The following is a 13,869-nucleotide window of genomic DNA, read 5'->3' on the forward strand; positions in this document are numbered from 1 at the left end:
GATTAGTGCTCCCTGACCCTTGTCCAAGGGTCCCCCTGCACTTTGATGCTGCCTTCCCTGTCCCCTTATCTCTGTGCTGGCCTCTTCCTTGCAGAACGCCAGTGGAACATGTGGATCCCTGGATTCGGCTCTGAAGAAATCCGGCCCTACAAAAAGGCTTGCACCACAGAGGCTCACAAACAGGTGAGGAGCTGTCAGAAACCCAGGGGAGTCACAGCTGATCCTTGAGCTGTGTCTCCAAGGGAGCAAGACAGCACACACAGCTACTATCACTGCAGTTGTCGCTTCCCTCACACAGTAAGCTCCACTCCCTGGACCAGAGATCAGAGACGGCAAGAAGCACAGGGCTCCATGGGAGAACAGTGAGATACGTCTGTGGTACTTTGCTGTTCCCACATGTGGCCTCAGTTTTTTCTCTCAGTCCTGATGGGCGCCACTTAAAGCTGTTGATTGCAGATTCTTCTAATAGGGACAGAACTCGCCCCTCCATGTCTCCCTAATGAAATCCTCCTGCACTGTTGCTGTCAGAACATCATATGTGGCCCTCTGGGTAGAGGGCAGTTTAAAGAAAGGAGAGATAAGCCACACTTGTGCAGGAGGGTCGCGCCCAGACTGCCGTGCTAGGCATTCTGGCCTCTGTCCCAACTTCACCTTTGTTCTCTGCCCCTCTGACTGCAGAACTGAGGGGTCAGTATGAGAACTAACTCCACTTCTGTGAACAAGTTGTCTCTGTCATTGGTCAATCTGATAGCAGTGATGGCTTCCTCTTGACAACATCTTAATTTAGCTGGTGCTCTGATTTCAAAAGTGAGTTCTTTCCAAGCTTAATGGGCATCGTTGGGTGGTTGTAGCTGAATGTCCCTTGCTTTTCCATATCCTGGGATCTCCGGAGTGTGTGTGTTTACAAAGCTCACAGAGGAAGCCCTACACGGAAGCCACTGATAGCCTGAATCAAAAGATCACAGTATTCCTCAGAAGGCAGTCCTTCAGACAAGGGACGGTCATTTTGGCTCTGTTCCCAAATTATCCACTTTTCAGCCCTATCTCCCTCCCTGCCCCCCTCTCTCAGCAAGTATCATAATATTAGGACAATCTCTTGGTCAAAGAGTAAGCAAAGCCAATCAGTAATTTGGCCAGTGGCTGGAAATAGTAAAATTTGAAACCTGTGACCTGAATGTTTCCCTGATGGGTTGTGGTGGAAATTGTTAGTGTCAGTTTCCTTCACTGTAGGTCATCAAGAATGAAATATCAGCTCCCTTTATGTGTGGCAACAGTCTTGAAACAGTCCCCTTCCCTATTTTCTTCATCCTCGGAGAGATTGGACTCTAGAATCCTCAGAGATTAGGAGTCTAGAAAACATATGCTTTGATGACCTATCCCCTAAGTCCCCAAAAGGCAAGAGCTGTTACCTTCTGTTTTTAACTTTCTTACCATCCTGCTAACCTATAGCAGTTTGGGTCTTTTGGTCAACAGAATGGATCCACTGGCCTGTCCAAACATCTCTTGGGGTCCTGAAGACTGCTCTTAGGCTCAAAGGAGCCTGCTGAGCTGCTCTGTGCATGTAGGTTCCCAAGGGCTCCAGCTTGTGGTATAGACCATGCCACACATGGGTGACTGGGACAGTTCCTGACTCTAACCTGTGTTATTGGTTATTTCACTCTCCTTTCAGAGAATGGCATTGATCCGGAAAACAACCAAGAAATAACACATGGAAAGGTCAGGGAATGGACAACAATGTATTTGGAGATACTTGAGCTGAGACCTCAGCCATCTCATCCTTGGATTTTTTTTTTTTAATGCTTTACAGAGAAGCATATATTTTTTATTAACAGTACAGCAATATCTATAATGACTGAGAGGATCTGCCAAAAGAATAAAGCCTCCTATCCCAACTTCCAGTCCCTTTTCCCTGCCGTCTCAGAGAGGAACAATGTATCTTCCAGAGAAGATTTTATTTGTGGTTTATTATATAAGTGATTGAATATGGAACAAAGCATTATGGTCTTGTTTGGTGAGACAGTATTAGCAGGATTTGTAGAGGTTTTTGTTTCCTTTTCCTTTCCCCTTTTCCCTGTACTTTGTAATGTCAGTGTTTATATGAATATGACTTTCATTTGCTTTTCCAGAATAAAGAAGTTATTAATCGAAGACACAGGGTATACATGGCTTATAGCCTTTGAAAGGCCAGAGAGTTCAGAGGACAAGCAAGGCTGGATGTAGCTCTCTGTCAGCAGGTGGCAGCACCACTATTCATTCTGTGAGGAGAAAAAAACCCAGGAATTTTTCTATTATTTTACTCCAAGGAAGGCCATACCGTCAGTAGGAGTTTGAGTCCAGTTTCTCTGCCATAAGAACGGGACAGGGTGACTCTCATGAGCCCCAATCTCAAGAGTTTTGGCAAAGTCTAGAACTCCTGATGTTCATCCTTGGCCCTAAGAAAGGATGGCAGTAGCTTGGGGAAAGGCCCATCTGTGCAGGTGCCTGTCTGTTCTTAGTTGTTGATATCCCTGATCCCTGTATTTTCAACATCATGCAGAGGAAACCAGGCACCTTAAGACCTCAGGGTCATGACCTTCAGTGGTACCTAGCATCACCCTGTCCTGAGCCCAGTGTAGCCCTTGTGGATTGTGAGGGTTCCTTGGGCCTCAGGGGGCGTGGGTGTTCCATCCAGAGATCACCAGCATGGGTATACCCACCTTGTCCTGCTTTTCTCCTCTGCCTTGAATCTTGGCCTGAGATGGGACCCTGCTTTTCATTCCCTCCCACTTGGAATTTGGCCCCATAACCCCTCTCTTAAGTGAGCAGCCCAAAGGCCGTGCTGATGTTCCTGTTGCTCTTGGCCAAGGTCTCAACGTGGCGAGCACCCAAAGAGGCAGCCAGCTTCTCTTCCTCCAACGTCACCTGTTGCTTGGGCACCAGGTCACTTCTGCGGCCTACCACCAGGAAAAGGATGTTGAAGAGTCTCACTTTTTCCAGAACCTCCTGATACCACTGGGTGACATTCTCAAAGGATGTTCTGTTGGTGATATCAGACAGCAAAAGGCCTCTCGCTGAGTTCCAATAGTAGGAACGAGTCACTGACCTTGACAACCAAGAAGGAACCCAGAATTAGTTTTGAAACCTTCATTAAGGACAGAAAGGGACAAAAGAATTGGGCAGTTTAATGGAAAGAGCTGGGGTAGAGTCAAAAGATCTCAATTCTTGATCAGCTGTGTGACAGGTAAGTGGCTTCATCCATCTCGAGCTTTGTCCTATCTGTATGTGGAGGGGCTTGTTCATTCAGCAAGTATTTATAAGCTGGGCCTGGGCCTGTGTTGGTGAATAAAAACATGGAGTGGTCCTGCCATAGAGTGGGTGTAAAACTGCCTCTGTGCCTAGGGTTGCAAAGGAGAGGTTCACAGGACTGGGGGAAGTCTGACCAACTGAGTTGGTGACTCAGGTGAAGGCGTGGAGATCTCTTTGAGGGAGAGAGAACTGCGTGGAAGCCAGCCCCGAGGCAGTGTAGTGAGGTGAGTCAGGCCAGGTCATGCAGTGCCTCGTAGGCCCCAGCAAGAGTGCACTTTACCCAAAAGGTAACAGGAGCCACTAGGGGATTTTCATCAGGTTTGCAGTTGTTTTTGTTTTAACAGAATGCCAAGATTTTATTTATTTTTTCTCTTTTTTTTATATTAAATATAATTTATTGTCAGGTTTGCAGTTTTAAAACATCACCCTGGCCAGGCAGTGGAGTACAAATAGCCAGGAGGGGGGAAGGGAGAGGGCAGGTGTGGAAGCAGAGAGGTTCACTAGAAGGCTGTTGCCTGGATGGAGGTGGTGGTAGTGAAGTGGAGGGCAGGGGGAATTCTGAAAGATGGTTACACGGCGCACTCACAGGCTTTGACGACTGTGTGTAGGAGTACAGGACAGGGGCACCACCAAGTGATCTATAAGGCATCTTCTGACTTGGTGTGGCCATCCTTAGTGCAGCTCACCAGCACCCTGGCTTCGAGGCCCTCTTCCTCATTGACTGAGAACCATATCCAGATTCCCAGAGCCTAGGCCAGTGCTGAGGAGCTCAGGGACAACAGGGCTGATGGACTCCAGCGTCCTTGTAGAGGGTCCTTGTAGGGTGCTTACAGGTGCCTCATGCTGTGCCAAGTGCCTTCCATAGATAAGTGCATTGTGTTTTCCCAACAAGTCTGAAGAAGGAAGAATGTGCTTGGCCTGTGTCACACAGTGTAATTGTAGTATCTTATCTAATCCCATGTTCCCAGGAGGAAACTGAGAGTTAAAAGTTTAACTTACTCCAAATCACACAGCTTGTGTTGGTGCCGAGGCTTCAGCCAAGTCCATCTGACTTCCAGAGCCTGCCTCTGCCCTGTCTCCCTAACTCTTATGGAGACAAGGTGGGGGTGACTAAGAACAGCATATGCAAAGGCCCAGAGGTGTAAAGAGGTCAGTGCATCATGTGGCTCAAGCACAAGGTGTAACACTGGGAGACGATGTCCAGAGATGAGCAGCAAGTAAACTTGAGAGGTGGACAGCTTGCAGGCAGTAGTGTCAAAGTCTTCAGAGGCTGCTGTGTGTGTGCATGTGTGTGTGTGTGTGTGTGTGTGTGTGTATCTGTGTATCTGTGTATCTGTGTATCTGTGTATCTGTCTGTCTTGCAGGAATGGGAGGGTGTAGTGTTGGTGGCCCAGAAGGCTGGCCTTAGGCTTCCCACCCCTCTTCAGCCTGAGCAATACCTTTTCCTAATTGGGGGAATTTTTAGGACTAAAAGATAAGAAGATTCTGATGCTAAAAATAAGCATATAAACAAAAAGTTTGAAAACTACTGTCCAGGTGATGGGGAGCCAGTGGAGCTTTAGGGGGAGGACTAATGTGATTGTGTTTCCATGTTAAAAGACTTGCTCTGGCTGCCAGTGTGGAGAATGGAGTTGGAGGCGGGTGGGAGGGGTACAGCCAGGAAGTTGCTGCAGTTAATTTGAACTAAAAGTAAAGGGATATGGCATATGAGGTTTTCCTAGGAAAGTATTAACCAAAAGATAGAGGTAGGGTGTGGCTGCAACAACAGGAGTGAGTTTTGAGGACACAAAAGGAAGCATCTAGTACCAGAAAGTCATCCTGGAAAGTCCCGTGTGCCTGAATGAGGGGAAGCAGGGAGGAGGAGACCAGAGCTGGACTGAAGCCTCACAGTTACCTATAGTTAAAAAAGGCCCCAGCATCACCCAGTGCTGCCCTTTATTTTACTGGTAAGAACATTAAGGTCTGGAGAGGTCATTATGACCTGTCTGAGGTCACTGGGCAGGCTAGGACTCAGACCTGTGCTCTTGGCCCATTGTCTTTCCTTCTCATGGAAACCGTGGCCTTGAAATGCTAGAGTCTAGTGGGGCAAAATGATAAGAGACGGCAGAGCCTGAAATCTCAAAGAAGGGAGCCACTCAGGTGCCCTAAAGGCTCAGAGAAGGAACTGATACATTAGGTTGGGCCAAACCTTGAAGGATGAATAGAGTTTTGACATAGATGGAGAAAGGACATTCCAGACAAGGGATGGGCACATGAAAGACCCAAAGGGAGCTTGTTAACAGAAGGAAGTTAACACTCATTGGGCACTTAACACATGTCATCATATTTAATCCTCTAACAAACCTGTGACGTAGGAATTGTTCTCATTTTACCATAAAGACTGAGGCTCAGAGGTAGAGAGATTAGACTCCCACCCCCAACATCTTCAGTTCCAGCCTCATGTGTGGAGAGCAGGATGGGTCTACCCTCTTTACCCACTAGGTTTCAGTGGCTCCCAGGGCAGGCTGGATCTTCAGAAAGGGCCTACAGGTAGCAGACTTTGGCTCTGTGCCTTCTAAAGGGCAAAACGCAGGGATCCAGGCCTGGGAGCTTGACCATGCGGAAGCTGCTATGGCCAGAGAGGGTTTAGCCAGAGTGCTGCTTTGGAGAGGGAGTTTTGTGTGTTCAGACTAGCCTAGGGATAGCCCCGAAGGGACGATTGTGGAATCTCACCCTTAATAAGAAAGCAGAGCCCAGTTCACATCTCTGGGTCTGGAGGCAGGGAGCAGGGTGGGGGTGCGGTCAAGATCTTTTAAGATCTTTGGTAGAGTCTGGAATCCTTGTTATTTCCCCAAAGTGTTTACTTTGGTAGTCTCTGTTCCCTTACAGTGATTAGAAGCAAAACCCTCAGGGGAAGAAGGGGACATCCATTTTGTGAATTCCTACTGTGTGGCCAGCACTGCCTTAAATTTCTCATCTAATCTTTTCTTAAGAAAGAAAATTTCTTTTTAATCTTTATTTATTTTTGAGAGAGAGAAGGAGAGAGACAGAGCATGAGTGAGGAAGGGGCAGAGAGAGAGGGAGACACAGAATCCGAAGCAGGCTCCAAGCTCTGAGCTGTCAGCATAGAGCCTGATGTGGGGCTCAAACCCACAAACTGCAAAATCATGACCTGAGCCGAAGTCACACGCTTTAACCAACTGAGCCACCCAGGAGCCCCTCATCTAATCCTTTCTAAAACCCTGTGAGTTAGGTATTACTATCCTCTTTTTCCAGAGGAGTCCACTGTGGCTTGCAGAGATGAAGTGAGTTCCCCAGGGTCCCACAGTTACACAGTGGAGCTGAGATTCAAACTTGACTGCAAAGCTTACCCTACTTTTGGCAGCTGGGATGATACTATCTATGGGTAAGAGGTGATCCTTGGGGTGCCTGAGTAGCTCAAGTTGGTTAAGCATCTGACTCTTGATATCATCTGACTCTCAAAATAAACTTTAAAAATAGTAGTAAAAGAGGAGGCAGAGCACAGCGAGACCCACCCTGGCCCATCCCCTATGGGGAAGAAGCTAAGAAACCCACCTTGACTAGAAACCTCCCAAGAGCCCTTGGAAGAAGGGATTATCAGTCACATGATACTGAAGAGGAATCTGAGACTGAGTAAGTCCCCAGGTCACAAAGTGAATTAAATGGTTTTGCTCTTTTGCTGTGGCAACTGTCCATGCCCTTCCTGTGCCCACTGGCACAATGACACCCCTCCTATTCCTGCAGATTCTTCTTCTTCTTCTTCTTCTTCTTCTTCTTCTTCTTCTTCTTCTTCTTCTTCTTCTTCTTCTTCTTCTTCTTCTTCTTCTTTATTTTGAGAGAGGGCGAGAGACAGAGAAAATGTGAGAGTGGGGGAGAGAAAGAGAGAGAATCCTAAGGAGGCTCCCGGCTGCGAGCACAGAGCCTGATGCCATGCTGGGCTCAAACTCATGAACCCTGAGATCATGATCTGAGCCGAAATCAAGAGTTGGATGCTTTATTGAGCCACCCATGTGCCCTACACCTGCTGAGATTCTTACCAACATAAATACCATCTCCAGGAAGCATTCCCAGATTGCCCCAAGGTATTTTCTGCCTAGCAGTTCCTGTTCTCCAGGAGGCAATTTCTGAGATGAGGATTAGTGAGCAGATATGGATTAGGGTATTCTGGAGAGCAATACCCTATACCCAATACCCTTGGGGGAGTGGGGGAAGGAGGTGTGACTAAGCAGAGGGAGAAGAACGGTGATGTTGTAAGAACAATGGCCTCAATTTGCCCCATGAAGACTGACAAAGCTGGGTTTGACCTTCTGAGTTGGGGCAAAGAAAGCCAGGCTTTTAAACACTCCTCCCAGCCCCAGTGGATTCAATAGATTAACATTGGATGTGGGCAGTTTCCAGAGGGTGCTGTGAACCCACCATCAACACCATCGCTGCCCTCCCAGGGACAAATGGGTGGGGGTAGGAGGCTGTGGGTTCTTCACCCCCAAAGGAACAACTTGGTGGCTAATCAGAGTGTCCACTGTGTGCCTAACCTAGGAGCTGGCCCCTCGTGTTCATCCCTGCCTTCCAGATCCAGATCAGGCACCTGGCCTTGGAGTAGGGGCTCTGAGCAGCAACCCTGAGTTTCAGGGCACGCATTTAAGACTCATCCAAGCCTGAGGACCTAAGGAGGCTCCGAGGTAGGCTTGCCCTGAAATTTCCTGCCCAGTCCTTGTCTGTGCAGCAGCTTCCAGACGCGGTGCGTCTCAGCGTCCAAGCTCAGAAACACTGCCAGAACTGTCCAAGATGGGAAAGAGTGATGAGGACAGTTCTTGTTATTCAGTTCTTACCGGATGGCTGGCTCTGGGCTGAGCATGTCCCCACATTCATTGTCTCATTCATGCCCACACACTCCCACCCACCCCCCATGCCCCCACCCCCTGCCGTGATGTGGGTCTTTAATGAGCCCCACTGACAACTGAGGAAACAGGCTGAAGGACAGGAAGCTGCTGTACACGTGACTTCTTAGAGCTTGCTGGAAGAAAATCTTTCTGGAAGAAAGTCCCTGAGACCCCAAGAGTGACTGCTAAGATACTGTTTATGTTAACCCTTTGGATACATCCTGCCATTTGATCTCCAGAAAGATCCTGCCACTCCCCATTCCAGCAGCACTTCTGAGGTTGACAGAGGTTTAACCCTTTCCCTCCCAGAGTCAACACTGACATGGGCCTGGGGGCTGCTTCCTGTGGGGGGACCTGGGGACTTGGGCCTTGTGGATGAGCCGGACACCCCCCCAGTCCTCTTCCAGCTTGATGTCCCCCTGCTCCAGAGCCTGCTGGATGGCGTCAGCAAGGGTGTTGAAGGCCAGGTCCACATTGCAGTTCTTTTTGGCCGAGGTCTCCATGAAGGCCATGCCCAGGGAGGCAGCCAGCTCCTCTGCCTCCTGGGCTGAGACAACACGGGTGCTCTGCAGATCACTCTTGTGGCCAACCAGTAAGAAGATCACCTTGTTTGGGCCCTGAGTGGCCATGACCTCCTGGTGCCAGTCGCAGATATGTTCAAAGGACTTCCTGTTTGTCACATCAAAGACCAGTAGGACACCTACCACATTCCGGTAAAAGGACCTGGTGATGCACCTGAAGGAGGGGGAGTGAGCTGGGCGAGGTTTATGCCTTCAAGACCCCCCACCCCCCCCAAAGACAGGGCTTCCCTCACGAGCACTGACTGCCCCACAGGCCCCATAGCTCATTTCACACTGCTCAGTACTTCTCTGCTCCTGACATCCGTGTCTCTCAAGAGAGTGCCTGTGCCCCTCAGCTAGGGAGCAAGTTCCAGTCACATACCCTCTGGACCATTCCTCCATTCCTGGAGGAAGCCTGATGTTTTCCTGATTGCAGCTTTTTGCTTCCCGTTTTCTGGCAAATTCCTATGCATCCTTCCAGGCCCACCCAAATCTCTCGTCCTTTCACGGCTCCCTGACACTTCCCGCTCTGCTCCGTGGGCTCTCTCAGCAGCCGGGTCACCCATCCCTCCAGCCTTCCAGAGCAGGGCCCTTCTGCCCTCCCAGCATCAGGGTCTCAGGCCACTGGCTGCATTTGTGTAAGGACTCCGAGTGAAGGGCTAGAGACCAGGGCATTCCCCAGACCTGTACCTGGGCCACTGAGGCCAACCCCGCTGGGGGGTAGCCGTGGAGGCCGGGGACACTGACCACCCCGAAGTCTCTCACCCCGCCCTCCCCGCACCTGAAGCGTTCGTGGCCCGCGGTGTCCCAAAGCTGCAGCTTGACGCGCGGCCCGGCGGGCAGCTGCAGCTTGCGGCTGTAGAACTCGACGCCCACTGTGGGCGCCCACTCGGGCTCGGGCTCGGGCTTGGGCTCCGGGGCCCCGGGCGCTCCCGCCACGTAGCGCCGCAGCAGCGACGTCTTGCCAACGGCCGCGTCCCCCAGCAGCGCGATCCGAAACTGGTAGTGGCAGTCCGGTGCCTCCATGGCCCCCTTCTCGCCGCCCCCGCCGGAGGCCAGTGGCGGGTCCGGCCTGGCCCCGCCCCGCCCCGCGGCTCGCTGGCTGGCGCCGCCCTCTGGGCCCCAGCGCCGAGACACGGGACCGCGGCCGGGGGGCGCGTTGTGCTAGTGACCCACCCCGGAGGCCTGGCGGCTGAGACACCCGGGCACGTGCTCGCCTCTCTGAACCCCAGTTTCGTCTTCCAAAATGGGGATAATAACCCCTACTTCTTAGGATGAGAGATGAAAGAAGGCAATGTGGGTTGGAGGAAGAGCGAGGAATGAGAACGAGACAGGCACTGGCCCGAAACTAACACAGCCAGAGTGTCCACCTCATTCAGTCGCCGCTGCTGCTGTGCTGGCTTCTCTCTCCAGCCCCGCTCTCCAGGCAGTTCCCCGGTTGGGCCCCTGCTGCTGGACCTGGAGATGCCACTCTAGAAAGTTGATGGTTTATAGATGCCCCTTCCCTGCCCAGGTGCTCCTTTCCAGGAGCCCCATTGGCCCTGGCCTAGGGCCTCCTGTTCCATGGTCAGGTTCAATGTTTAACAACCCCATTGCATCCTTAGCACCTACCTGGGCTGGGCCTCAGGGCCCAGAGAGAGACTTGGACAGGGCTAGTAGAAGAGGCAGGACAGACAAATGTGATTCCAGAGGGAGTGCAGTTGGTCTGGGGCCTTGACAACAGACATTTATGAGGCCAGATGGTCATTTCTTCACATTCTGTGGGCAACAATTTTGAGAGGGCCACTGTGTGCCCATTTTAGAGCTGAGGAGACTGAGGCTTGTCTCAGGTCACAGAGCACAGCTGAGACTCACATCTCAGTTTGTCTCCATCTTTGTTATCCCCTCGATGCCACGAAAGGGGACTGCAAATCAAGTACCAAGAGTTTCCAGGGCACAGTGGTCAGGTCTCACTTGGGTTAGTGGCAAGGGTAAGGCGGGGACAGCTGCTTCCAAGATCTACTCTATTCTCCCCAGTCAGGCCTTCTGGAAACCCAAGGTATCAAGGCTGAGGTGCTGGCTGGTCTCACACAGCTTGTCTATTGGTTTAATCCCACTGTCCAATGTGGGTGGATTTTACCAGTTTAATTTGTTTTGGCAAATTGGTGGTGAGGGGAATCCTCACTGTTGCAAACAATCATGTCATATTTCCTTCTCACCTTGTGAGTTTTAGATGTTGTTCTGCTCATTTCCACAGATGAGGAAACTGAGGCTCAGAGAGATTAAATAATCCAAGATCACTCAGCAAGGAATACATTCTAGCTGCCAAGTTTACCCAAGGGCAAAGCCTTGTTTGGTATTTCTATTTCTGGCAGGATCTAGGAAGGCCCAATTTTCTTCTAGCTAACTCTTTTTTTTAAAGTGTATGTATGTATGTATGTATGTATGTATGTATGTATGTATGTATGTAAGTAATCTCTACACCCAGCATGAGACTTGAACTCACAACCCTGAGATCAAGAGTCACATGCTCTACCAACTGAGCCAGCCAGGTGTCCCTCTTCTGGCTAACTCCTAAGAAATCAGTAAGAAGCCACTTTGAGGGTCTCCGCATAATCTCAGTCATTGGTCACCTGCATGGTAGAGCCTGAAGGGGCCCATGTCTCTGCTCCTTCCCTACCTCTAGGAGTAGGAGAGAGGAAGAGAAATCCTTCCTACCAGGTTTCCCCAAATTAAGAGTCTGCATCACTCCCACCTGCCCCACTGATTCCTCCATTGAGATATTCTCCGCACCTCTGTTCAGATGGAAAATTATTTTTGTGTCAGATCTCTATGGATGCACCAGCCTCCTCCTCCTCCCCCTCCTCCCTCTCCTCCCTCTCCTCTTCTCTCCTCTTCACTCTCTTCCTCCTTTTTTAAAGTTTATTTTGACACACAGAGAGTGCCCCCCACCACATACATGCTTGCACATGTTCTTGAGAGGGTGGGAGAGGGGCAGAGAGAGAGAGGGAGAATCCCAAGTAGGCTCCGTGCTGACCGTGCGGAACCTGGACCACGAACCTGGACCAGGAACCATAAGATCATCACCTGAGCTGAAACCAAGAGTCCGACAATTAACCAACTGAGCCACCCAGGCACCCCAGCCCTTAAGCGCCTTCTTTACCCACCACTGGTACTCTGAGCTCCAGCCATACTGAACATCTTTCCTCTTCTCAACCCTCTGCCAGGAACACACTCTCTCTCTTCAAAGGGCTAACTCCTACTTCATACCTTAGATTAGATCCCTGTCCTCAAGAAGCCTCTCACCACCTGGCCAATGAGGTCACATGCCCTTTTGTCCACTGTGCTGTCTCCCTCCTAGGTTACTTGAGGGCAGTGATCTATGATTGTATCCTCAGTGCTTGGGACAAAACAGGAACTCAGTAAATATTTATGGCTTAATGAATGAATAAAAGCAGGTAAGTGCTATTTATTCATTAATTCAGTCAGTCAAATCCCACAATAGGGCTGGGCTCAGGGAGCTACAGGGTCAGAGAAGACCTCATGCAGGAGGTGATGCTGAAGCTGAGTCCCCAAGGACAAGTAGGAGCTGGGGAGGTCAAAGAGGAAGGGCACTCCAGGCAGGGGCATCTGGGCAAAGGCAAAGAGGCATGAAACAGCTTGAAATGCAGTTTGAACCCAACATTGCCAGAAGGCTTTGTGGTTAGCACACATGGGCAGTGCACTGTCAGCATTGGAGTCTTTGAACTTCCTCTCCTGGACACTCCTGCTGTGGGATGGGGTCATGTGCCTGACCTCTGCACCTAGCACCAGAGTCCAGATGTCAGCTGACCTTGCCATAGACTATGTGATTAGGGGTGAGGAAAGTGATTCCCCACCCCCTGCTTCCCCTTCTGCTAAGTAAGGCAAATCACGGTGCCCACCTCATGAAGTAGTCATGGAGGAACTGTATAACATGGCAGGTAAGTTATGCACATTTACATGAGATAGATCTAGGTTTTAGTTCCAACTGCCACTTACTAGCTATGTGGCCTTGGCCAAGTTTCATTAATTAATTAATTCATTTACTTAGTAATTGTTTCAATAAGTGCTGTCTCTTATATACCAGGCACTTATATAGCAGTGAAGATAAAAAGACACAATTCCTGTTATTGGCAGCTCACATTGTAATGGGGAAGACAGAAAATAAATCCATGTATAATGTGATGTCAAGAGGCAATAAGTGCCATAAATAACAATCAAGCAGAACAATAGCTTAAAGGGTGGCAGGGTAGCTATATCAAAATAGGGTGTCCTGAGGAGGTTACATAAAGTGAAGGAATGAGTAGTGTGGTTGTCTCTGATATCCAGAGAGGATAGTTCCAGGCAAGAAGAACAGCAAGAGCAAAGGCCCTGAGGTGAGATCAGGCAATGATGCTACAAGCAGAGCAGAGAGGCTGAGAAAAGGGAGCAGAATGAATGAGGGAGCAAGTGGTGGGTGATGAGGGCAGAGAGGAGGAGGAGCCAAATCATGTGGCTTCAGAGGCCATTATGGAACTTCAGCTTTTATTCCAAATGTGTTGCAAAATCAGTGGAGATTTTTGAGCAGCTGAATAATAGGACGTAAATTTTTTCTTGGTTATGGTTTTTATTTTTACATCTTTATTGAGGTATAATTTGCACACAGTAGACTGTACATATTATAGTGTACAATGTGATGAGTTTTGATGCACATGTACATCCATGAAACCATTACCACAACCATGTAACATGCCAAAAAGTTTCCCCATGTCCGTTTTTAATTCTCCTAACTGTCCCCCGCCTGAGAGTTACTTTTTTGAAATTTTTAAATGTCTACTTTTTTAAGGGTGGGAGGGAGCAGAGAGAGAACAAGACGGAGAATCTGAAGCAGGCTCCACGCTGTCAGCACAGAGGCTGACGTGGGGCTCAAACCCATGAACCATGAGATCATGACCTGAGCCAAAGTCAGACACTCAACCAGTTGAGCCACTCAGGTGGCCCCCCTGCCAAGAGTTTTAATTTTGATGAAACGTAACTTATTAATTCAATATTGTACCGGAGGTCCTAGCCAATATTAAAAGGCAAGAAAAAGAAAGAAAAGGCATCCAGGTTGGAAAAGGAAGAAGTAAACCTGTCTTTTTATTCACAGACTTGTGAAAAATCTT

The 13,869-nt window shown here is 49.5% G+C and overlaps 2 protein-coding genes and 1 non-coding gene across 4 annotated transcripts in view; 1 reads left to right on the top strand and 2 right to left on the bottom strand.

The window, feature by feature from the left end:
- Window positions 1-2,148, top strand: part of TAF12 (TATA-box binding protein associated factor 12) — a 32,672-nt gene extending 30,524 nt beyond the window's left edge. For both annotated transcript variants that reach the window (XM_019432489.2, XM_019432488.2), the window contains 2 exons: window positions 95-183; window positions 1,670-2,148. In XM_019432489.2, coding sequence (XP_019288034.2) covers window positions 95-183; window positions 1,670-1,705 — 125 coding nt within the window. In that variant the 3' untranslated portion in view covers window positions 1,706-2,148. The remainder of the gene's footprint in view (window positions 1-94; window positions 184-1,669) is intronic.
- A 6,196-nt stretch (window positions 2,149-8,344) lies between these two features.
- RAB42 (RAB42, member RAS oncogene family) lies at window positions 8,345-9,798 on the bottom strand. Its single transcript, XM_019432547.2, has 2 exons — window positions 9,507-9,798; window positions 8,345-8,900 (listed from the first exon to the last, which is right to left on the bottom strand). Exons 1-2 carry the CDS (start codon window positions 9,749-9,751, stop codon window positions 8,477-8,479), a joined length of 669 nt encoding a protein of 222 aa, XP_019288092.1. The 5' UTR covers window positions 9,752-9,798; the 3' UTR covers window positions 8,345-8,476.
- Window positions 9,799-11,185: 1,387 nt separating this feature from the next.
- On the bottom strand, window positions 11,186-11,258 carry TRNAK-CUU (transfer RNA lysine (anticodon CUU)). Its single transcript has one exon. It is a non-coding gene; the product is annotated as a tRNA-Lys (tRNA).
- Window positions 11,259-13,869: the final 2,611 nt, after the last annotated feature.

This window comes from Panthera pardus, unplaced genomic scaffold, assembly GCF_024362965.1.
Source record: "Panthera pardus isolate Hobbes unplaced genomic scaffold, ASM2436296v1 HiC_scaffold_11, whole genome shotgun sequence".
In the NCBI taxonomy this organism is placed as follows: Eukaryota; Metazoa; Chordata; class Mammalia; order Carnivora; family Felidae; genus Panthera; species Panthera pardus.